Here is a 27,281-nt window from a genome sequence, read left to right as displayed (position 1 = left end):
ATCGATTCTCCATACTTACGGATGACGAGGTGTCAGTGTTATTCTGTTTTCTGTGTTCTGACTCCAGTTCTCCTAACTTCAATGACACAGAGTTGCTGGACTTGCTTATTGGGGTAAAACAGGAAGTGTACCTTAATATGAATCCTGTAACAAGTCAGGAAGCACAGCGAACTCTGAACAGACTGAAGTCACCTGATTATGGATACCTTTGGGAAGATCAGGACAAGCTAACGAAGGACACAAGGGATAAAACAATGGATAGGGTATCATCAATGAACACTGATATACCATTCTGGTACAGTAACTCTGGCACAGCCAGTGCGTACCTGAGATCAAAGGGCTACAACAGAAAATCTGGAGAAAGGTGTGTAATTGGTGTTGGCTGTGATTCTTTACTGATACATCGTCTACAGATGAACATACTGACTCACGTCACAATGGAAGACACGAATATATATCCTGAGATATGCCAGATATGTAAGTCAATGAAAAAAAATGTAATTAGATTCAGATTATGAAAAATCCTTTAATTGATAAATAAAATTCCACAGATTGATAAAAATAGGGTAAAAAGGTGGAAATAGTGAACAGTGATTGACTTCAAAAAAGGTTACAAACAATGCTTATCTGGAAAAAGAAATTTAAAAAAATGTACACAAAAGGCATTTATCGTCTGTATACTGTAGAAGCACAAATTTTCGTGAGCATTAAATTTCGTTGTTTTGTCATCAAAAATAAATTCATGTGCATTTATTTTCGTTGTTTCGAAACTAACCCTTTTCAATATATAGTCATATAAAATTTCTTGTGGGATTTAATTTCGTTGAATATTGTTAACAACGAAATAAACGAAATATAATCCCCCACAAATAGTTGTGCTTTTACAGTACTTTAATGTATATCTATAATCTTAATTAAAAGTTTGGTTGAATAATAAATGTAACCTTGTAACAATGTCCAGTCATATTTTTCTATAGTGAATGTTTCAAATCAAATGCTAAAGAAGGGTGAAGCTAAGCGAAAAGATTTTCTAATGGATCTAAGAAAAAAAGGAAAGGATGTTAAATTCAGAAGAAGTTTACGGGACAGTGTAGATCACGTGACATGGCTCTGGAGATACGGATTGTACGCAAGACCTGACATCGTGAGATCCTGTATTGGCCTCTATCCACACAATGATATTTACATCATAGACAACAAAGCTTACAGAAAACTAGGTAAGAAGATATACAGCTGTATATTTAAAATGTTATCTTTTTAAATCAATTTACTTTAAGTTCATAACGATAAAAGAAGATGGGCCAATAAGGCGGGCAGAATGCCTTTAGCGTCCGACATTTAGAAATCACATTTGATATGTAAATTCAGTATTTAAGGAATGAATTTAATAGCTACCCATTTTATACGGTATAAACTGGGTTGGGGCAGTCTTGGCTTTATAAACCGCGAAGCGGTTTATAAAAAAGCTTAAACTGTTCCAACCCAGTTTATACCGTATAAAATGTGTAGCTATTAAATTCATTCCCTATAATTTAATTTTCATTCATTTGATGTAAGAAGAAAACGATGATTGTACAAACAAAATGACTTCAATTTGTACAAAGTTTGAATGTAACGTCAGGCGGATTAATACGTTTCTGACGCAAGTCCTTGTGACGTAGGCAACCCATTTTATACAATATAAAAGAATTTTTTTTCCAATCAAATACAACGTTACAACCAGAATTAAATTATTTAAATTTACATCTCATTATTGAAATTTATGAAATTTTGAGGAAAAAAAAAACATTTTCTGAGAAAAAGTAAACACTTTAAAAAAATTCATTCATATAGATATTCCATGGTATTAGTGGGATTCTAACCCCAGCAATAAAATACCGAAGTATCAGACTGCTTTGAAACTAACGCGCTAACCACTACTCTACATGGCTCATGTGTTGTAATGGCATTTAAATCATGTTTGTGATATGACCCTTTTCTTAATGGACTTGATGTATTTCTCGGAAAGATGCGAATGTTTTGTCATAAAGTTGTATTTTTAAGGTATGAGGGTCTTTCCTCCATATTTTGTAAACCAAAATATACTCACTTGCAATGGAAACGCAACACCCTATTTTTAGGTTGAAAATTATACATGTATTCGAGTTATAACTATGTACCAAAAAGTTAGGACAACTTTTACTTTGCCAAATCAATTATTTAACGGTTGAATGAATTTCTTTCCACTACCGGAAGTTGCTTTCTAGCCATCTTAACAGAAATCAAAATTTTGCATTTTTAATAAAACAATTTAACAATATTTTGGGTTTTCGAGGTTTTGTAGCTGTTAATCATAAGTATTGTACTAAAAGGCCGGAGAGAAAATCCTTCTTTCTTTACCGGAAGTGATGCCTATATTTCCTCAAAATGATTTATTTTCCTTGCTAATGCTAAAAATTCTCAAAATAAAGAAAAAAAAGTGCAGATGCAAATATACACTATACAACTACTCATCAGGCTCATGTGTTTCAATAGCATAAATGAAAGTTTCTTGACCGGAAGTCCAAAAGTTGCTACACTACACCAAGTTAGAGAAAATTCGACCATAGTATCTGAAAAATGCTTTTAAAAATGCCCAAGTATATTCATTTTGCTCAGATTAAGATGTCTATAAACCTAATGCATAGTAGAAATCTGGCTACATTTGTTGTATATGGCGGACTAGCACGTTTTAATTAAATGGTCGGAAGCGGGGTGTTTTAAGATTTACATGTACCTGGTGTTTGTTTCTTTCAAATATTAAAAAAATCATTTAATGTTTAAATGGAGCATTCATGTTTTGTAAATTTACTTTTGAAGATATATTTTCTTTTTTAATGCTATCATTAAACTTTAGAAGGTATTACATAACTCTTAAAACATCCCCCTTTTGCTTTCAGTAATTTTAAGGAAATATAGGCATCACATCACAACTACTTCCCTATAGAAAGAAGGATTTCATCCCGGCGTTTTAGTACAATACTTATGGTTAACAGCTTCAAAACTTTGAAAACCCAAGATATTATTAAAATTTTATTAAAAATGCAGAATTTTGAATTCTGTTAAGATGGCTAAAGAGCAACTTCCGGTAATGGAAAGAAATTAATTCAACTGTTATATAACTGATTTGGCAAAGTAAAAGATGTCCTAATTTTTTGGTACATAGTTATAACCTGTATATAATTTTCATCCTAAAAATAGGGTGTTGCGTTTCCATTGACGGGGAGTATATATATATATATTATCGCAAACTTTTAGGATTATCTTTCAAAAAAAAAAAATGGAGCGAAGCCCCACTCACATTGAAAGATTTTGTTAAAGTATTCATTGATTCATTGAGAAACCTTTTGGTGACCCTTTCAATGAGTTATTGCCCCTGGAAGTTCTTGAGTTTTACAAATAATGAAAAAAAAAATAAAATGAGAAGTCGTAGAGACATGGAACCAACTGCATAAGAATTATTGACCTTTGACCTTAAAATTATGTAAATGTCAAAGGTAAAAGGTCATTTCAAAAATGAGAAATTGGCTATTTTTATATCTCTTTTGTCTTTTATCATATACTTAATGTCTATACATCATTAATATGTACTCTTAAAACTGTTTTAAAGATTTCATTTTTGTCCCCTAACAATAACCCCTTTAAAAGTTATTGCACCTTGTGCAAAAAACCTTGTTATCGCTTCTCCCTCTAAACCGTAGACCTTAGAGACACCAAACCTTCGCTAATGTCTTAAGTGTCTTCACCGTATAAGTACAAAAGGATCTGATGACCCCTCATATGAGTTATTGCCCTTTTACTTCTTTGTACTTACGATTTATCCTTATGACTTAAAAACTATAAGTTTTAAAAGCATGGGTTCAATTGTATTGTGACCCTTGACCTTTGACCTTGAACATTTCTTCAAGGTTAAAGGTCAAGATCATTTTTTTTTAATTTTTTATATGCTTTAAGAGAGTTTTGTTTCCTTTTTCATGGAATTTATTTTTTTGGAAACAGATATAAAACAAATTTGAAATACAAAGAAGGTGGAAAGACCTCTTATTGTTCTGTGAACAATAAGTCTCCTAGTTATATATTATAAATTGGTTAATACTTGGAAATCGGAAATGATTAAAATTCGAAAGTGGTCAGGACTGTATCTTATACAATCTTTTACAAGGAATGCGTATATTTTGAACATGAATATCTAATTAATAAACTAAAAAGACATGTTTATTGATTGCCCGTCATTTTGACTGTAAACTTTTCAGAGAGTTTTTCTTCCCCCGGTATATAAGGGTTCTGGGGGGTTAAAGGAATTTTTTTGGTTTAAGGACGGATGATACAAACAAATTTTATCTTTGGAAGAGATTTAATATCATGTCACAAGTTTAGAAAAGTTGATAATTCTTAGATTTTTTTTTTCTCCTAAGAATTTGAAAATGAAATAGATTTGGAAAATATTACTAATATTTCAATAAAATTATATATATAAAAATGGATTAAACACACTCGGTAAAGGTTTACAGATGAGAATAAACTTCAGAATATATTAACTTGTTGCTAAAAGTGTAATATACACCTTAGAAAAATATACCAAGCCAGGTGAATTTTATGAGGAAATGCAAAATGGTAAAAATCAGCTCATATAATATAGGGTGATTTTTACTATTTTGCATTTCCTCATTAAATTAACCTGGCTCGGTATCTATTTCTAAAGTTTATATAACACTTTTATCACCAAGTTAACATATTCTGAAATTTCTTTTCACCTGTAAACCTTTACTGAATGTAATTTGCCAATATTTGTTTTTTTATTGAAATATTAGTAATATTTTACAAGTCTATTTCATTTTCCAGTTCTTAGGAGGAAACATTCTAAGAATTATCCACTTTTCTAAACTTGTGACATGATATTAAGTCTCCTCCAAAGATAAAATTTGTTTGTATCATCTGTCCTTAAAATCTATATAAACCATCTATCCTCTTTCCCCTTATCCGTATGGATTATTCGCTTCTGACAATTACCGTCTTTAGTTATTGTCACAGATAGTCAAGCGGAGTTACTTTTTCTTACAAATTTTGAATAAAACTTAATCGCTTGTTTCCTTTCATACAATTTACATATTTGATAATTTTTTATAAAAATGAACAAAATCATTGTGATTGCTGCTGTTGTCCTGGTGTCCAGTTGCGCCTCATGCTTTCCACCTCAAATCACAGGCTGGAGGATGGACTTTACGTTCCAAGGGTGGCGGCCTATATACACTACACTCCAAGGGCACACTGGGCAACCTCACTGTCGTACTTTGACGCTGGAACCTGCTCGTACACATGAGTTTTACTTACAAGCTTTAGGGGCTTTACACAAAAAATACTTTACACTCATTATACAATCATAATGAACACGTTTTACATAGGTCTCAATTACACATACTCGTGGGAAGTTATAATTATCGGAGAACTCCTACACAGATGCAATATTACGAATTGCTACTTTACAGACAAACTATTATGACAGCAATTGTACACTGTAATTTTAAATAGTCAAATATGTGCTACTAAATCTATACGAATCGATTCAAATGAAACATACAGCTCAACAAACTGTTCAAGCTCGCATGGTTTTTCGCACAAATTAAGGTCAGATTGATATGATATAATATTGTGTATCGAGACAACAAAATACATTTTAAATGCATTTGTTTACATAATGTGAGTTTTATTTCATTTACTTAAAATCAATATATAGAAGTTTGATATATTTATGGCTGAAAAATAAGAACTATTCTCATTTGAATTTTTGTAGTTTCTTGCCAATTGTACAGGTTGGGCACAACCTACCAAATGGTCCTTTATCCCCGTTTGGTAGACAATCTACCATATCGGTATTGAACGAAAAGCACACTGGATTGATAAAACACTATTGATTTGAAAATAACATATTTACAAACGACTTAAGTAGATAGTACCAACATTGTCTTTGCCCTTAATGGCCTGAATTCTGAACCTGTAAGGTTGTAGGCTAAGTGCGCACCTCATGAGTTTTGAGTTCGTTACTTGTTCAGATAAACAAGGGGACTGTGGCCCGTTTCTAACACGAACTCTTGCCCATACAGATAGTTTTGGCATTTTTGAATACCCCACTACTAGGCACTCTTTCTCAACTGTTGCATACTTGCACTCACTCTCTTTAAGTTTCCTACTAGCCTATGCAATTGGTAGTTTTTGACCTTGTTCCCATTGTAAGAGGACTGCTCCCAGACCTCTGTCTGAAGCATCCGTCTATAAAATGAAGGTATCATTAATGTTTGGAAGTTTGAGAATGGGACACTTTGTAAGTGAACTCTTCAACGTCTGAAACGCTAAATTATGAAATTCTTCCCAAAGAAGCTTTGTAGGAGAACCTTCTCTTATCAAATCAGTGAGAGGTGACACAATCTAAGCAAAGTTTGGTACAAATTTATTTTCAGAATCTACAATTTTACCGAAATTCAAAACCTGGGATGACTAATTGACTATTGCGAAATCAAAAAAAAAAAAAAAAAAAAAAAAATAAAAAAAAAAAAAAAAAAAAAAAAAAAAAAAAAAAAAAAAAAAAAAAAAAAAAAAAAAAAAAAAAAAAAAAAAAAAAAAAAAAAAAAAATAAAAAAAAAAACAAACAAACAAACAAACAAACAAAATAAAACAACAAACAAAAAACAAACCCCCAAAAACGAAAAGCAAATAGAAAAACAAAATATTATTTTTTTTTACACTGAACCAGGCTATGGTGCTGCTATACCAAATGTACCTATACCTATGTCAAATTTAACATCGGAAAGAAAAAAAATATCTTGTTTTCATCATTTTTCCCCTTGATAATTCAAAATCTTAAGCGGCAGGTTTGTAAACTTAAAAAAAAAATTGACCTAAATATTACAATGCATACATGAAAAATGCATTTAATTGCAATATGTCAGATGAAATTCGAACTGAGAGATTATTTTAATGTTTCTGAAGCTAATTAATTTTATTAATTTTTTTTTACCTCAAATGTTCAGAATTGATAAATTATAAAATGTTTTTGATTATTTTATGCAAACTTTTAAGATTTTTTGTGTTTTTCTTTTCATATATAAATGTTTTTTTTTTTTTTTTTTTTTTGGAAAAAGGCTAAAAATTTTACCCAATGAAAGTCAGATGATTATATCTTTCTTCCGGAGTCATGAACCTACTAAATTAAGGTTTGAAGCTTTGTATCACTGCTATTCACAGAAGTTAAAATAAAAAAAACTCCAATTACTTTTGGTATGATTTTCTGCCATTTTTTAGAAATGGCATTTTTAAGAGCAGTCTGAGGAAATTCTGATGAACTTTTTTAAAAATCATTTACTATTTCAATACTTTTAGTTATTCAGTAGGAAGACAATGTTATTATCTTTCATTTCCATGATATAAAAATACTATTGAAAAATAAAATCTTATTTTTTTACTGTTGATTATGTCTATCACTTGTTTATTTTTGGACAACAGACAAGTTCAACACACTCATGTTCAGAGGTGCATTGACCCATATCAAAACTGTCATTGCTCAAGGCAGGAAATCCTCTAGTATCATTCTTATCATTTTTTTTAAATCCAATTACTTTGGCGACAGGTTCGAATCACCTTAACATAACTTCCACTAACATTTGATTGAGAATACTCATCTAGCTGGCCTTCTTGGTTTTCATCATCAACCCTATCAACAACTGATGCGTTAACCAAACCAAGTACACCTGCATCACACGTCATCGAAACCTTATCTGACGTAGGTCTCTCTACATACTTCTTTAATAGATTTATGTGGAACGTTATCATCTTATACCTTGAACATCCAATTGATAATCTACCCTGTTTACCTTTTTAGTAACTACAAAAGGTCCTTTCCAGTGAAGCAGTAACTTGTTGCTATCAAGTGGCAAAACAACTAATGATCTCTCCCCTACCTTTAGACTTATATGCCTTGTTTTTTGTCATAGTGTTTCTTAAACCTAGTAGACGAATTTTCAAAATTTTCCTTTGCTAAATCTGCCATAAACTGAAGTCTGTCTGTGAAATCCAGGACGTATTGATATGTAGTCTTCACGTTGGGATCTGCAATATCCTTGGCCCATAACTCTTTCAAGATTGAAATTTGTCCACGAACTGATCTGCCATATACAAGCTCGAGCGGAGAAAATCCAAGACTCTCCTCTGGAACTTCTCTATAAGCGAACAGAACTGCACTCAGGTACTTGTCCCAATCTTTACGTTTTTCAGAACAAAGTCGCTTCAGCATTTGTTTCAGTGAAGCGTTGAAACTTTCTACCAACCCATTACAGCTCGGATGATATGGCGTTGTGGTCCATTGTCAAAGAGAAATAAGTCGACTCACCTCTAACATTAGAGAAGAAGTAAATTCGCTTCCCATATCTGTCAACATCTCACGGGGCACACTATTTCTCGTAAACATATCTCTATCAGGGGCTATGTATCTCTGTCTCGATGCTAAGCAAACCATAGCTTCGGGATAGCGAATAGCATAATCCACCTGAGTCAAAATATATCGATTACCTTTGTCCGTGCTTGGGTAAAGTGGTCCAACCAGATCGACGGCAACTCTCTGGAATGACTCATCTATGAGTGGCTTTAGATCCAGTGGGACTTTCTGTACTTTACCTTTGTGAACTGTGCGTTGACATATGTCACATGACTGACAATAACGCCACACCTCACTTTGCATCACTGGCCAGCAGAATTTTGAAGTAAGTCTTGCTGATGTGCGCTGTGTCCTGCTAACAAAGAATCATGCGCTAGTTTCATTACCTGGTCCCGAAACTTTGCAGGAACAACCAACTGCGTATACACCTTGTCTTCTTTTCCAGTACGAATGGTGTATTGTCTAAACATAAGAAACATTTTTCTTAAACCAACTCACCTTGCCATTTTTCCTCATCTGAGTCACGTGGTTCTCAACATTTTTACGTAACTTTTTCTGAGAAACATCCTGCTCTTGTGCATTATTAATTATCAATGGATCAAGATTCTCAGAGTTGATGGCTGGTACTTTAAGCTGAGCGTAAGGTTTGCTCTTGGTTACGTTTCTGTTGCCGGGTCTCAACAACATTTACCTGCCAATCTGGATCTGGTTGAGTCGCTGACTTGGTATCTGGGACATTACCAACTATCAGATCGTACACTGGATTCTCCATATACCATACCTAATGCTGTCCTTTCAGGAAGGGAGTGTCAATGGAGACATCTGCGATCGGAACAGTTATTTTTTAACCATCTGCCAGAACACAAGTCTGTTTCTTACCTTGTACTAGGTTTTCATCTTGTATGTTGCTCCTCCTTATGACAATACCACTGCAGCCAGTTTTTCTCAAGATTGTCACTGGTATATCGTTAACATATATCCTGCAGATATAGGCATTATAGAAGTTATGTTACGTTGGCAAGAAGAAAATGACATAATTGTAGGAAACGAATATTTTTTGACAAAGAAATCTTACCCTTACCTACAGCTTAAAGCACACTTACGTCACGGGCATCATTGTACTGGTCAGCTATGTTTGCCATATTTGTTAGACTGTCGGATATTCTTTTCTTCAAAAACAATCTTAAGTCTTGACTTTATGCATGCAGAAATTGATCTCGCAACAAAAGATCTTACAAACCTTCATATGTCTTGGTTGCCTTTGCCATTTCAACCTACCTTTCAAAGTAACTACTCAGTCGGACAGCAAATTGAGAAAAGGTTTCACACTGATCTGGCCTACATGATCATAACTTCTTTTAAAAACATCATGGGTCAATTCAAACCGTTTCAATAAAGCTGTCTTAAGAGTGTTGTAATCAAGAGCATGAGTTTTTGTCATCAACGCATAGACATCTAAGGCCTTCCCCTTTAATAATGCACTAAGATTTATAGCCCAGTTTGATATATCCCAATGCTGAGCCTCAGTATATTGCTCAAACCTAAGGAGAAAACTATCCATCTCATCATGAGAATCATAAAAGAAAGGGAGTTTGGGTGTTTTGGGCAAAACATAACCAACTGTAAACTTTGATTTGTCTGAAGAGTAGGCTTTTGTTCTAATTTCATTTTCTGAATGTCATTTTTCATTTTCTCTCTCTCTAACTCAAAACGTAGTCTCTCTTTTTCTACCTCGGTCTGAGGATTTATTTTCATCTTATCCAACTCTCTCTGTGCTTGTCTCTCATCCCTCCGTAAAGCTTTAATGAAATTTGTTAGATCGTCATCTCTAAGACCTAAACTTTCCCAAAATACTTTTATCTCACTTAAATCATCCATTTTTGAAATGACTAATACATATGATGGAACAAATTTTGATTTGAACCTCACTTCACCTCTAGCTACCTTAAAACCAGCAAAAACTAGGATGCACTTACAGTCCCTGAAACGTTCTACTTTCCCATTTTTCCGTTCGCTCACCGTTCGTTCAGCGTTCGTTCACCGTTCGTTCACCGTTCGCTCTCCGTTCACATTTTTGCGTTCACCGTTTACCGTGCGCTCGCGTTCAACGTTCACAAAACGTTCACCGTTCGCTCTTCGTTCCGTTTACTTTGCGTTCACCTTGCGTTCACCGTTCACTTATCGTTCAGTCTTTATTTTCATTCGGAACTCCGAAGTCAAAGGACGTATCATTTTGATGGTAAGGATTTACACGTTTTTTAATTAAATAAGTAAGATATCGTGTTTGAAGAATAATTATTTCAATGCAAAAAAGTATCTACGATATTTATATTTCTATGATTATAACTGAGCTGTTACTTTAATCATAAACTTTCCCTGAAAAATAATACATTAAGAACCTACATGTACATTATGTAAGTAGAACGATGCTAAAATATTAAATTTAAATTAGGGCAATGTACAAATACTTCAAGCACAGCATTTTCCAGTAATGTAAAAGAGGACAAATCGTTAATGGATGGATAATAATCCAAGACTTATACAAGACAAGAATACACACAAAAAAATTATTTCTAACACGTAATTTAAAAAAAAAACATGTACGAAAACATGTACGAACTACATATAGGTCTGAGAATTATGAACAGCACTGCAAATATTCAGTTAATTAAATATTTATAGAGCGAAGTAAATTGATAGTTTGATTTAAAATTTTAGATAATAAAAGACAACCGTTTAAAATGTAAAACATTAGAATTTTTTTTCTACTTCACGTATATAAAGTGTATTATAAGAAAGGAAAAACCCTTCCTTCGCCGTAACTAAATACTAGTATATGTTTGCCATTCAGTATGATTAAGACCCCCCCCCCCTCGGTGCATTTTCTCCCGAAATCAAATTCTTAGTTACACATGTACATGTAGTATTTTCAGTATATATTAATTAATATTCAATGTGTTTTGTGACACAAAAAAATCATTCTTAAAACAAACATCAACACAGTCATTTTATACATACATGTGCCGATAGTAGTATTTTAATTTGGTAGGAATTATGTTTAAAATTCAATTTCAAACTTAATTAATCCTTCCAGGTATATACACATACTATCATTATTTATTTTTTCCCGTAGAAAAGCAAAAATCAAATGTAGAAATTATGTAAAAAATATTTAAACTTCTTGGAAATAATAATCGACTCTTTGACTTCGGCATGTTCGGTGAAGCGAGATTTCCACACCTCCATTGTGTCGAATTATTGCAGCCCGGAGGACCGGGCTGCTCTATACATATAAGTTTAAGTGTTGGTGTATGGGGATTGGGGTGGGAGTAGTTAAGTAGAATTAAAGGTTTTCTAAACATTGAAAAGATTGTTAATCAGAATGTTCTTTCCATTTATAAATTACGAGATACATAATATATTTACTTCCATAAAGTTTATCTGTAAAAATGTGTATGTTTTTCATATTTAATATATAAAGTTACTTATAATTATCATATACCATCGAAACAAATACAGGTCCCTTTTTTTTAGAACATCGAATTTTACTTCTCGGATAAAAACGTACTCTGCACCAGTTCGTGTTTTATATTCTAAAATTGAAAAATAATACATTTTTAAATATAGATGATGCGTGTGTCTAACTTCAATTTATATTTTATGCAGCCAACTTTTTCTTGAGTAATTGATCAAGTTTAAAATGGTATCGTTTTTAATTGATTTTTATCCGACTACAAGTTTTTAATAATACATGTATTTGCGACTATCGTCTCCATCAATTAGACGCATGCCTTTTTACACATATCGAAGCAGTTAGTTGATCAAGACTCATTTTCATTGTTTACTTTATATATTTCCCGGACGACAATTGATGGGTTCATCAATGTTTTCTTGTTTTGATTGACAGGACAGACACGTGCTCTTCGGATGAACCGTGTCAATTGATGCAGGAAAATAAAAGCCAATGCTTACTGTCAAATGGATTTGTTGATTTGAACATATTTTATTGATTATACTATACAAATGGGATTGGGCAAAAGTTCTAAAAACTTATTACGCCCGTTCCCTACATATAAATTATACCAAACATATTTACATACATGGGTTTCAGCTTAATTTCAAATAACAATAATAATAATATAATAATAATAATAATAATAATAATAATAATAATAATAATAATAATAATAATAATAATAATGTATAATAATCAGAGTAAAACACATTCAACAGAATACATTTCACATGTAATAGACATGCTGTATAAGATTTACAATTAGAAATAATCATTATATCAACCAAATCGTCCTGACTTTTTTATGAAAGTTTGTACAATAGAGAAGAGGTATTCATTTTCAAAATCATTTAACGATTTGTCTCCCCAGAGTAAAGTGTAAGTATCGACAGTATGTAATTTACCCATTCGCAAAAATTTGTCAAAAAATTCTTTCCTGGCTTCTGTATATTTTTTGCATGAGAAAAAATAATGATGAGAATCCTCCACTCTTCCACAAGAACATAGTGGACTCAAGATTACATTACATCGAAAAAGATCGCTATTAAGCACACAGTTATGTCTAAGCCTCGTGTGTATTATATTTAAACGTCGATTTCCATAACTGAAGTAAGAGGGTGGCATTTGTTTCTTGAAAGAAATAGACTTTTTAAAAATAGATAACGAGGGAGAATTTCTTACATTAAGAGGTAATGAGTTCCATTCTTCAATAACAAGGGGAACGAAAGTTGATTTGTAAGCTTGCAATCTGCATTTGGGTATGTTATAATTCTGCGAGTTTCTCGTACTGTAACTTGATGAATTACATCGTAAGTTAGGGATTATATCAGTGAGATATTCAGGAACTTGGTTTTTATCAATTTTATACATTGTAGTTAGTCTGGTCTTTTTCCTTCTTTCATGTAATGGTTCCCATCCAGTTTCAATGTAAAGTGCATCTTTAGAAGCTAACAGAGTTAATCCTGTGACAATTCTAGCAGCACATAATTGTAATTTTTCTAATTTTTCGCTGTCACCTATATTACATCCACCCCACACCAAGGAAGCGTATTCTAACTGTGGTCTGATAAAGGTTGTGTACATGAGTGAAAGAGTTTTTCGGTTGACAACAAATTTAAGTTTTTTTAACAAGCCCAATTTTTTGTATGCATTTGCTAGAATAGTATCAATATGTGTAGACCAACTAAGATCTTGCGAGAAAAAAATTCCTAAATGTTTATGAAAAGAAACAAATTCTAGCTGACTTTGCTGGAAGAAAAGTTTAGGATAATTAACACTTTTTTTCAGGCTAAAAAACATTGCTTTAGTTTTAGTAGGATTGAATTTAAGAAGCCATTTTTTCGACCAGATTTCTAGCTTATTAAGATCAGAATTCAGTTTGTTTTCAATAGTATTAACATTTTTAGATGACTGTTGTAGGGAGTTATCGTCTGCAAATAATCTACAAAAACTTGTCATTTCTTCAGCAACATCATTAACATATATAAGAAATAATAGAGGTCCTAACACTGAGCCTTGAGGGACACCGGCGTGTATAGGTTTTTCGTCAGATAGCAAGTTTCTGTATAAAACTTTTTGTGATCTACCCTCTATGTAACTCTTTAACCAATGAAACATATTTCCCTCTATACCATAAGTTCTAAGTTTGAACAAGAGACCCTTGTGCCACACACGATCAAATGCTTTAGACAGATCACAGAATATCATACAACAATTTTCACCATCATCGATGGATTTAACAATAGTATCATATGTTTCTATTAGTTGATATACAGTGGAATGACCTGGTAAAAATCCAGCCTGGTATTTAAAAAACAGATTGTTGTCACGAAAGTGATTATACAAGTGTTTGAATATGATTCGTTCCATTATTTTACCTATACAACTTAATAATGACACAGGTCTATAATGGATTTGTTAATCTTTAAAAAAAAAGATTACTTTGACTGCCGGTGTCGCATAATATTTGGTCCGCCTCGTTTAAAGGTCCGGTGTAACGACGAAAAGTGACCCCCGTAGAATATTGACCGGGGGGTCATTTTTCTACGTAGAAAAACGACCCCCCGGTCAATATTCTACGACGAGTAGGGTCATTTTTCGACTGTAGAAAAACATTCCAAACCATTAATTCTACGACTCCACACACGTTGAAAAATGACCCTCATAGAAATTTGACCCCCCTATATTTTATACAATAAAACCTTGTATATGTGTCTCCTGATTTTTTCATACTTTCAAATCTAAGTAGGGGGGATTTTTTTATGCAATCTTATCCTTTCCAACTTATACCGGTATTCAATTGCATATCTTAAACGTAGCATCACAACCAATGCATGTATCTGGTATGGGTATATTTTTTGCTAGAAGAATCCAAATGAATATTTATTCATCGAAAACATAATTTATGATTATATATTTTGTTTTTTTTTTCATTCAAAGGTTTTATTCCGAAAATGGCATGATACGTTTCTAATTACTATAATCTTTGAAAATTCTTGCAAGAAAAAAAAATAGCACAGAAGCAAGAAAAAGGGATATGGAGATACCGAACAGCATTCAATATCAAGTATCAAATTTACAATGGTCATTGGTCATTTGCAAAATTATTTTGTTAAAACACATTGCACACACAAGTACTCTGAAGTTGACGTGAAAGAGATGCTTGAGTTACTACGGAAGCGTAAATGGCTCTACACTTGTTGTGTTATAACTTTGTATATTGTCTTATATTTTATCGACTTATCAACATATAAAGTGTTATACCTCCTTATTTATGTACATATTTTGAATTGTATTGAGGTGCAAGTACATAAGAGAAGGCAACTTCTTTTGTTCAATAGATTTTATTGCTTTAACTTTTATAGACTGAAATAATATATTGATTTTCAGATATTAATTAAAACAAGATATTTAATCATATCGATATAATATTGTTGATTATTATGATAAAATAAAGATATTGTTATATCAATTTTAATTTATGAATATTTGCGATAATGAAGTCAGAATAAAGTGTTTTGAATTATTTTGGCGGGGGCGGGAATTCCAATGAACCTTCATTTCACTCGGGATTCAATGAAAGCTTATGTATCATGTCAGCATGTACGATTAAAGTCTGAATCAAATTAAAAAGTATATTAAAAAAGGGAGATGGAGACAAATTGAAAGTTATAGATCCATAGTGGGCTATTGTACCGATCACCACTTTTGAAGAGGGGGAGACAAGAGTATCTTTGTGCCCCTCATCCAGCTATAACCCCCCCCCCCCAAAAAAAAAATGAGTACAGCAGAGATCCACTGTTATGTCCCCAAATTTAAGAAAATTCTCGCAGTTAGATTATTAAATCCCTTGGGTGTTTTTCTTGTTATAATTTTATTTTGGCTGACACTACACTTTCCTCCTTTAAACTTTGTGACTAAGCTTTTGCAGATTGGCTGAAATCACAAATTATTTCATAAAAATATAATAACACCAGATCTAACTTCTTATTGCATAAGAAGTTAGATCTGGTGTTATTATATTTTTATGCAGGAGGGGGGGGGGGGTGCTTGGAGGTTTTAAGACTGTGGAGGTTCGCATTCATGAGTCAGATCCTACGTTTATCACAGAGTGAAACATCAAATATTTACAAAGTACATATATATAATCAGTGTTACATGTACTTTTATAATAGTGTTACCCGGTACTTTCTATTTTCGCTTCATTAGCGTTTTACAATCCCCATTGAACTCAAGAGATATAAGCAGTGAACCATGATAGAATATATCATATTCCCTCTTCAAAATGATGGGTACAATAATTTCCTATGACAATGCATATAATTTAACTGTTGATGTCTCTCCATCTCCATTTTTCAAATATTTTTTTAATTTTGTTTCAGACTATAGTCAAACACGATAGCAAATACATGGTACATAAGCTTCCCAAGTGAAGATTAATTAGAATTCCAGCCCCCGCCAAGATCACTTTATTTTCGCGACACCTTATTTTCGCGAGATAGTCATTGACTCTAGATGAGAGAGACAAAATTTTCACGAATTGTGGTTATTGCTCTTTTTAATATAAAGGAATACTATTATACGCGAGAAATAAATTTTCACGAGCACACTGTCTCGCGTAATTACGCGAAAATAAAGTTCTCGCGAATAAAATGTGATTTACAGTAATTCAAAAACACCTTTTTCTGACATCTTCTCGAAAATATTCATATATCCATATCGATTTAACTTCATATCTATTTCTTCATATCGACAAAACTATATTGACATGAATAAATATTTTGTTTAGATCGATATTTGAAAGTAAGTGTAATATTTCAGTCTATAAAAGTTAAAGCAATAAAATCTATTGAACAAAAGAAGTTGCCTTCAATTATGTAAACACACCTCAATACAATTCAAAATATGGGCATAAATAAGGAGGTATAAAGCTTTATATGTTGATAAGTCTATAAAATATAAGACAATATACAAAGTTATAACACAACAAGTGTAGAGCCATTTACGCTTCCGTAAGTTACTGATCGACAATATCTGTTTTTTTTTTGAAGACCAGATATTCCGACAATAAATTGGAATTCCCATAGGTACCAATTGCGCTCCGTTATAATATATAGAATATATTTTTATATTCACTTGCAAGAATTTGTGCGAAGTCTAATGCGTGAAAAGAAGAAAATACTTGCTGTGGCCTTCAACTCAACATTTAGATATATATATCGACGACGTATTGTCAATTAACAAGTGGTAGTTTTCATTCCTACGTCGATACGATATATCCTTGTGAGCTAGCTTGAGATGAAAGATACCACAGAGTCTGACACATCTGTCTCACCCATGGATATTTTACTTCAAAAAATTTTACTTGAAAAAAGACGTTAATGGTAATCTAACAACTAGGCTTAATGATAAATTTGATGACAAACTTTTCTATCGTCAAATGTCCTTGGTTATGCAGCGATTTACCTTCATCACCTGCAAACGGAGTGTATATATCTCGGTTGATTCTATACGCAAGAGCATGCTCTACATATGAACAATTTCTAAAACGAAGTAAGTAATTGACAAGCAAGTAAATGAAATAAATAACAAGAATATCGGCAGTCTCATTTGAAGTCAACATTACGTTAATTCTATGGTTGACACAATGACATTGACAGCAAATGCAATTTATCAAATTGAAACAAATGCTGACTTATGTTTTTCGTGCTTTTTGTTGGGCCGTTATATTATTATTTGTGCGTCGAGTTTGCGGAGGATTTTCCTGTTATTTCCCAGTCGAGACAAGGAGAACATGACAGATGTGACGGGTCAGTAGGGGATTCTCATTCCTCTATGGCACCTGATTCCATCTCTGATGTTTCGGAGGTTCGTGTTTGCTCTGCTCCTTTATATTTTGTATTGTTTTATGGACTTTGATATTGAATACTGTTAGTGAATATCTCCATATTCTCCTTGTGTAAAAGTGTGTCAAACTCCAAGGTCAAAACTAAAAGGTCAAAATTGATTGTACACAAAAAGGTCTTGTCACAAAAATACACTTGTGAAATATGAAAGCCGTAGTCTTACCCAGTCATGGGCATGGGCAAGGTTCAAGTTTTGCGGAAAAATATACAAACAGACAAGCGGACAGGTAAAATGCTATATACCCCCAGAAACTTCGTTTACATGGGCAAAACCCCGGGAATTTCGTTTACAGGGGCACAAGTATATCATGTAAAATAACAATTTTTTCATCATCTAAATTTTTCTATTGGTAAAAAACTCTTAAAATCATTATATGTATTTTTATGTACATGATAGAACGGGGAAAACGATACTACATATGCCTTTTTTTGGAAAGATGGGAACTTATTATTATTATTTTTTTTAGTTAATCATGTTTTATGCTACAATCCCTATTTTGTTAACACTTGCAAACGACAAAGGACATTTTACAGGTTTTGAGCTAACCACTTTTTGTTTTCCTTGTATCATACATAAAGGTCAGAGACAATTTAATTTAGTATTAATTTTTACAAATTAAATTATCCGTATTTTTTTTTAAAGAAGTTTGAAACTTCATTCATAGAAAATCAAATATTTTTATACGATTTTTCTGTGTTGGAACACTTTTTCGTGCCCTGTTTTAAAAATATGGATGAAAAAAAAACTTTAAACTTTTGAAAAATTATGTATCGAACGCTGGCAGAAGTTTGGAAATAACCCTTTTTTAGAATTAAAAAAGCAACTGTTGAGACTTATTTACTGGTTTAAAATTACTAGTATAAAATTTAATAAAAGTTTCTCTGAATTCTCGTATCCTTGCTCATATAGCCTTTGGGTTAGAATATTTTGATACTGTTTTCCTCTAGTGGAGATAAACAGTTTGTATCATTAATGCAAGGTATTTTATCGCTTTGATTTCATTATCTTAGCTTAAAAGCTTTAAGAAATTAACACTTTAAAGCATAAGTCAGCTTGATATTACCCGCTTGCATATGCCTAATAAGAAAATTCCTTCTAAAATGAATTGTTTTGGCATAAAAAATGACAGGGGGTCATTATTCTACGGGGTCAATTTTCTACAATGCACACGGAGAAATATGACCCCAAGGCCGTGATTTCTACGGAAAAAGGGGTCATTTTTCTACGTAGAATATTGACCAGGGGGTCAAATTTCTAAGTAGAAAAATGACCCCCGGTCAATATTCTACGGGGGTCACTTTTCGTCGTTACACCGGCCGGACCAAATACGATAACGTATTAGGTCCGCCTGACTCTATAAGAAAAGGTCCGCCCTCGGCCTATTATACAAATTGTATGCCTGTGTTCATTCGATAATGATTGAAAAACTACTGTTTTAAAATTAATTGAGGATATAAATTCGTATTAATAGCTAGTGTTTCCTCCAAGAGAATGTAGTAAACAATAAGTAAGAAATTAAGAAAAACTACTGTTTTAAAATTAATTGAGGATATAAATTCGTATTAATAGCTAGTGTTTCCTCCAAGAGAATGTAGTAAACAATAAGGAAGAAATTAATACATAAATAAAATATTTATTAAAGAAATGTATAGATTTATTGATCGAGTTTCCTGTCGGGAAGATGGGACATGATTATTGGGTACAAGTCAAAACGGCACCTGGTGAAAACGGCACTTAGGAAATATGCAAAACGGCACTTGAGAGTAGTCAAAACGGCACTTTTTAATTTTGAGAATTTGATATTGTTTAATGTACAGAAAATGGATCTTTATATTACATAAATATAGTAATGAGCGTGTATATTATTATTGATAAAAATGTTTTAAAAATATTTTAGGGGAAAAAATAGAGTAATTCATTCGAAAATTATTATACTTTTGTACAGTGGATAGATTTTTGTGAAATGTACTCCTTCTTTAAATTATATATCTAATATTTTCTACAAAAGAGATCAAATCCAAATTATATTTTTATGATCCTTTGAAATTTAAAATTTATAGTACTGCAAATATGTATACTACTCTATTTTGGGGGGTGCCAGTCACAGTTGACTAATTAGAAGCCAGTTAGAGTATGTTTACTTAGAATACACTTGTAGAAATAAGAAACAAAAGAATTTTTCACACCTCCCCCTCAATAATTTGTTGATAATCAATTTGCAATCATATACATTTACTATTGTGTCTTTCTTGACGATATGTCAAACGGATTGGAACTTAGATTTTTCTCTCTAAACTGTACATAAAATCTTTAAATCTGAATAGCTATACAACATTTACTATAAGTTTTTGTAACAATATGAAACCTGCATGTACATAGAAGAACAAAAACATTTGTTTGTTGGTTTGTTTTCTTCTTTTTTTTATAACTGAAAAATATCAATTTATTTCTATTAAATAATATTGATTAAATATTAAAAGATGATACAATGTTGATATTGTTAGATAAAAATTTATTTAGATGATAAAATGATGCTGTTATTGTCAACTTTATACATGTAATCTTGTTTTTGAAAATAACATTATATTTAAAAACTATGCTATTATTTCATTAATTCAAAAAAGAAGGAGACTAAAAGATGAAGGTTCTGATATTTCAAGGAATAAAAAAAAAAAAAAAATCAAATTTGTAATTTAAATGTATAAATCTGTGGAGAAAAGTATGTATATGCATAGGTTCATACATAATTTAATTTTATATACATCTCATAGATTTTATAAAATCTTATTTCAGTGTATACTTAAATTGTTTTCTTGGGTAAATATGGACCCTCCCAGAAAACAAAAATTATATATGTTTACATGTATATATATTCACACAAATATATATCAATCTATATATCAAATAATCATTGCATATAATTACACTTTTTTTTCTATAAGTGCCATTTTGACCAAGTGCCGTTTTGACTAAGTGCCGTTTTCACTAAGTGCCGTTTTGCATAATCCAAGTGCCGTTTTCACTAGGTGCCGTTTTCACCAGGTACCGTTTGAACCATAATTCTGATTATTTTGTCGTTTAAATACACTTATATCAACATTAAAAAATATTAAGAATACATAAATGTACATACATTTACCTTCACCGCCTGTTTACTGGCAGAATAATCAGTATGCAATGAACAGATGAATGTTCGTAAGTCCAACACAAATCATTTAGTTACACTCTCTTTCCAATAAGTACATGATAAACGTCCGACTTCCACTCGCAAAAAAATCACATCATTCAAAATATATTTCTTTATAGTATTAATTAAAAAAAAATCTGTCATTCTTTACGTTTAATATTGTTGTCAGTAAGTGGGGGGTCACTGTGACAGTGGCTTATGTCACGGTGTACATCTACTACCCTACAGCCGTTAAATTGTAAAAACAACATGCCTGCAGATTGGGCAGTTAGGGGGGTTAGTCTATAATTGTCTCGTTTGAGAAAACCTAAAGTACCATATCCCCTGTGTTTTTACAAGTTAACACTGTTTTTAACGGCTGCATTTCATTTCCGGAATTTTTGGCAATTATCAACTTTTCATTTCCGACATTTTTTAGTTTTAATTTCCGACATTTTTTTTGTTTTCATTTCCGACATTTTTAAAATACATATGTAGCCTATAGTAACATATTTGATAACTTTAATTATGAAAAATTCAAAGGAATAAATCATAAATAAATCATTGAAATCCAATTTTATAAATCAGTGAATTGGATATAAGTATGATGCTGTCAATGACATTCAATTAAGTGCACATCAAATGTGGTTAAAAAGTTTTATGCTCATTAAGCTCTTTTACCTAGACTTAGTCCTACATGTATCCATACGCTGACACGGGGCCTCGGTTTTTAAGGTCTCATCCGAAGGACCCGCAACTTTCACTTCAAAGTGCCGAGCGCATGGCGAAGGAACAGTTGCTACCCATTTTAACGACTAGGTCGGTCGCGGCCGAGATGCGAACTCACGACCTCCCGATCACGGAGCGAGCGCTCTACCGACTGAGCTACCGTGAACGGTCCTTAAAAATATGAAGTTATCTAAAATACAGAGGGCGGACCTTTTCTGATAACTGTGTTTTGAGGTCCGCCCTGTCCCTTTCTCTAAATGTTTAAGCTACTGAAATAAACCCTGTCCAAATATTTTCCTTAAAAATATGAAGTTATACAGAGGGCGGACCTATTATGATAACTGCGTTTTAAGGCCCGCCCTGTCCTTTTTCTAGTCTTTTCAGCTACGAAAGTAAACCCTGTCCAAATATTTCCCTATAAAACATGAAGATATCTGAAAAACAGAGGGCGGACCTTTTCTGATAACTGCGTTTTAGGGTCCGCCCTGTCTCTTTCTCGTGTTTTTAAGCTACGAAAATAAACCCAATATAAAAAAGATCTTTCTTTTATAAAGATAGGACCGCTGCATTTCATTTTCTTTATTTTATTTCCGACAATTACTCTTTTTTCACGACATTTTATTGTTTCTTTTGATTTCAGGAATTTTTGATAGTTACCTCTCCGGCAATTTAATGTTTACCGGGTACATGCACGTAGAAAAGGAATTTTGAAAAAATTATTAAACAACACATTTTTATAAAAAAAATTCCGTATAATACATCTGTACGTGAAGCACCAAGTCTAGTTAACACACTAAAAATAATGAGCAGGTAATTTTTTAATCACATTTAATGTTCGCTAAAACTTATGTCCAAGACATTTGATTAACTAAACAGTCTATAATTTATTCTTTAAAATGTTCTATTACCGAAAATTAAATTAATCTTTGTATATTTCTTTGTATTTAATTCTTTGTATATATAGAAATCAGAGATTTAAAACAATGACCGATTCTTATCGACTCGGAAGGTAAAATTAATATCACACAAAGTTTAAATTCAATTAGTTTGAATTTAATTAATAGAAACGTGGGTATATTTATGTTCAATATTGATAAAATTTTTAATTTGAATACAAATATCATTTTCACGTGTAGATATACGCTTAATCTAGTATTTTCAATTTTTAGCTCAGATACGCCATATTTAGCTTTAAATATTCAAATAAAGACTAAGTATATATGATTATAACTATTACAAATGTCGCAGTTTTGAAGTGTTCGCATAGACATATTTGTTTCTTAGCATAAATTATTAATTAAAGAAATTTAAATCTATTGATATGTAAAGCTAACACATGACCATAAGGTTCACTGACCATTCAATGACATCGCCATCTGTCGCGGGCTCTACCTGTGGGTACCTGTCAGGTAAACAAATACGTCACACCCCCATTGTTTTATTAGCCATACACACCGACAGATTTCACACCTTTAATCGTATACTAATTTACACAAAGCAAAAAGGAAAAACAAACACTAACATAATAGTTGTGGCATTATTTTTCAAGAAACCATTGCCCTAAACTTCACTGTTTAAGGTCAAGATCTAGTAAATGAAAGGTGCCTACAGATTTATCAAACTTGAGAGATAAATTCCTTTATTGATGCTTTACAACTTTAGCTTGGTCAAATAAGGTGTTTCGGGGTATAATTTGTAGGTAAACAAGATAAAAAAACTGTATTTTAAACTGTCATTTTCAATGAAAAATTAAGAAAACCAGTCATGAATATGGGAGTTTTTTTCATATTCGACAACGGAAATGTATACAGATTGCCTACAGTCTCTTAGAAAACGATAATTAGTATGTTCATGGCCTCTTCTTTAAATCAATATCAAATTTAATATAGGTATCCAGTTTACTTTTCATATGATTTTAAATTGAATGTCATGAAAATACCCTATTTTCTACATAATTCTGCTGAAGCCGTAAAGTACGGGAAAAAGAAAGTTGAAATTGATTATGACGTCATAATGGATCTAGCACCAAAAATGAGTCTAAAGTTATTTACTAGATCTTGACCTTAAAGCACACTAAACGAGTAGATTATTGTCTAGAGATACATGTAATGTTGTACAAAACATAAAACACAACAGGGTAAATCCTTCCTATCGTATAGTATAAACTAACTTTCTTTAATTTCATATGTTAAAGTCAAGATTAAAATATTTTGCACCACCCGGACCTTAAAACGTAGGGGGACCTTTTCTTATACGGGCCGGACCTTCTCTTATAAAAGGCGGACCAAATATGTTATCGTATTAGGTCCGGCCGGACCTTTAAACGAGGCGGACCAAATATTATGCGACACCGGGAATATTAGAAGAAAAAAAATGATATGAATTTTTATTCGATGCAACAGATATATGAGAATCGATGGGGCTTAAATCTCTCTCGCGCTCTCTCTCTCTATCTCTCAAGTCTCTCTTGCTCTTACATTTGTCCTGTTAAATAAAACTATGACAACAATATATTATTTATTTAGTTCTGAAAATCTAATATATTACAAATGATTAGAATGCCTCTTTCCATTATCTTCTCCGAGTATAATCACAGTCGGGAAATGTCTTCAGATATATGCATTTACATGTAAAACTCTGCTAAAAAAATCATACAAAGTAAAAAACAAATAAATATCATATATTATTGCATTAAAATTTTAAATACGAGTGTATTTATGCAATACGTCAACAGACCTTTGTAAATTAATAAAAAAAAATTGTTAATTTACACGGAATCGCCGTGGCATCGAAATATATAGTATATAGTTTTTACAACTGTGGTACAATGTAATAAATTCATTTTATAAGTAGTAGTATTCTCTTCTGAAGTTTACATTATTTTATTAGTTAAAAGACTAAGCAGATTTATTTAATTAGTAAATTAATTTCAATTTTTATACTACACGTGTTCGGTAACAATTACACATTTTTTTACGGCAATAAAAATCGTGTTATTAACATATTGATTTAAAACTTCATACGTATGTGCAGAAAAAAAATTGTTTAAATTAATAATTCACTTATTTATTTATTCTTTATTTATATTTTAGCATCTAACATTAGAATACAACGGAATAGTTTAAATACAAGGAAAAAATCTAAGGCATTCCGAATAAATCGTTCATCTTGCGTTCACCGTTCGTTCACCGTTCACCGTTTGCGCTCCGTTCGCGTTCTGCGTTCACTCACCGTTCTCCGTTCACACATCGTTCACCAAGTTGCGTTCAGCGTTCACACATCGTTCACTCACCGTTCGCTCTGCGTTCGTTCACCGTTCGTTCAGCGTTTGCTCACCGTTCAGGTGGGAAAGTAGAACGTTTCAGGGACTGTACTAACCGCATCGCGATAATCTTTACATCGCGACTTTCACCATTGCTTACTCTGTCTTTACCAGAACGGTCCACTCACTGAGACAGGCCCAACTCCTGTTGCACATTCCGAGGTCCCAAACAACCAGAATCCGGCTGATTCTCTACAACACAGAACAAACACAACAGAAAATTCGAAAATATAAAATAAAACAGTATGTAGAAAACAATGACCAAACAAAGAAAATTTTTCAACAAGAGGAGAAAAATGTTAGTATTTTTTCATACAAAAAAACTTCACAAAATGTTTTTTACATAAAACAAATTAAAAGATTAATATTCTTAATTAGGGAATATTATCCCACTTCTGACACCAATTTGTCACAGATAGTCGAGCGGATTTACTTTTTCTTACAAATATTAAATATAACTCAAACTCTTGTTTCATTTCATACCATTTACATATTTAATAATTTTTGAGAAAAAATTAACAAAATCATTGTGATTGCTGCTGTTGTCCTGGTGTCCAGTTGCGCCTCATGCTTTCCACCTCAAATCACAGGCTGGAGGATGGACTTTACGTTCCAAGGGTGGCGGCCTATATACACTACACTCCAAGGGCACACTGGGCAACCTCACTGTCGTACTTTGACGCTGGAACCTGCTCGTAAACATAAGTTTTCCTTACAAGCTTTAGGGGCTTTACACATAAATACTTTACACTCATTATACGATCATAATGAAAACGTCTAACATAAGACTGAATTACACATACTCGTGGGAAGTTATAATTATACGTACAACTCCTACACAAATGCAATATTTCGGACAAACTATTATGACAGCAATTGTACAACGTACATTAAATAGTCAAATACGTGGTACTAAATGTAAAATACAAATCAAATTAAACTAAACCTACATGCTAGAAATGATGAGAAATACGGTTACTAGATGTTTTAGGACAAATGAATGATAATTTACATTGTAAATGACTAAAATAAAAATATGAAGGACTTTACCTCAGAAAAAGTGGACCATAAAAAACATTGAAATGTCAGAGCAAGCTCTGCAAGTTATACTCGGTATATATAGAATAGCAATGCTGGATACTCAAAGCAATATTATACATGAGAGGGATAAAGACGTCCTCTTCTCTGGACTGCCGTGTCCAAAACTAACTTGCACGGACTGGCGGGTCCAGTGAACTGAGGTTCCCTACAGGAAATTTACAGTGAAAACACGTCTAAAAACAAAAGCGTTCTACACGGGATATTTACATAGAATTAAAATACTGTAACAAAATTATGATATGGGGATTTTAATGTGACAGTTATTAGTTCAAATGAGAGATTCAGCCTAGAAGCATTTATATTGAAAAAAAATATTAAGACAAACTATGATGACTAGTAGGGATGTAAGATTTAATCGGTATACCGGTATATCGCAATATTTTGTTGCACAATACATATCTTGATTTGTAGACCTAAATATTGGTATTTAGGTACATACTATACATAAGATAACGTCCTTAAATTATTCATTCATTTGTTCAAACTTTCAAATTACAATGACAGAAAGTCATATTTTTTTTAGCGATACTCATCCCTAATGGCTTGGAGTTAAAAGTTTTGACAAAGTTGTAAATAAATATTTGCTAATAAATTTTTTTTAGGAAAACAACAAATATCTTCAGAGGAAGTCAGATGTCTACTATACTGCTTACTGTTAGCTGAAAACTATCAACTGAGAGTCAATGAACAATCAAACAACAGTACAAAGGAAGCAATCAGGGAAAGATATTTCCCAGATATTACTTATAAAGACTTAGTAGAACTTCCTTCTGGAATTGCAGAAACGCGTGACGGTGTGATAACATTTATATCAGACGACATCAGACATGATGTCATGTACGCCTTTGTTACGGAGTGTCTGGTGGAGGACAGTGATCTGGAGTTTTTCTTGACCATGGCGTCGCGTGACGTAATATCAGAGTACTGCCGGTCCTGGGATTATAGGAGAAGCGAGAAAGAGAGATGTTTGTATGTACCGGAAAGACCGGAAAAAATGTACGACCTCTTCATAGACAAACTTCAACTAGACATCATCTCACACTGTACCGTGTCGGATAATCGGATTCATGAACGTGTTAGTAAAAAGTGTAAGTATTGA

At 32.5% G+C, this 27,281-nt stretch overlaps 1 protein-coding gene across 1 annotated transcript; it reads left to right on the top strand.

The window, feature by feature from the left end:
* LOC134235724 (uncharacterized) lies at positions 1-27,281 on the top strand (the record flags this gene model as incomplete). The annotated part of the gene is made up of 3 exons (XM_062717872.1): positions 1-477; positions 978-1,217; positions 26,785-27,281. Coding segments are annotated over 3 exons (1,214 nt in total), but the record flags the coding sequence as incomplete, so codon positions are not given.

This window comes from Saccostrea cucullata, unplaced genomic scaffold (assembly GCF_032062105.1).
Source record: "Saccostrea cucullata isolate Sc308-1 unplaced genomic scaffold, CSIRO_AGI_Scuc_v1 ctg3693, whole genome shotgun sequence".
Taxonomy (NCBI): domain Eukaryota; kingdom Metazoa; phylum Mollusca; class Bivalvia; order Ostreida; family Ostreidae; genus Saccostrea; species Saccostrea cuccullata.
The sequence above is the reverse complement of the archived record's forward strand: the minus strand, read 5'-3'. Positions and strand labels throughout refer to the sequence as shown.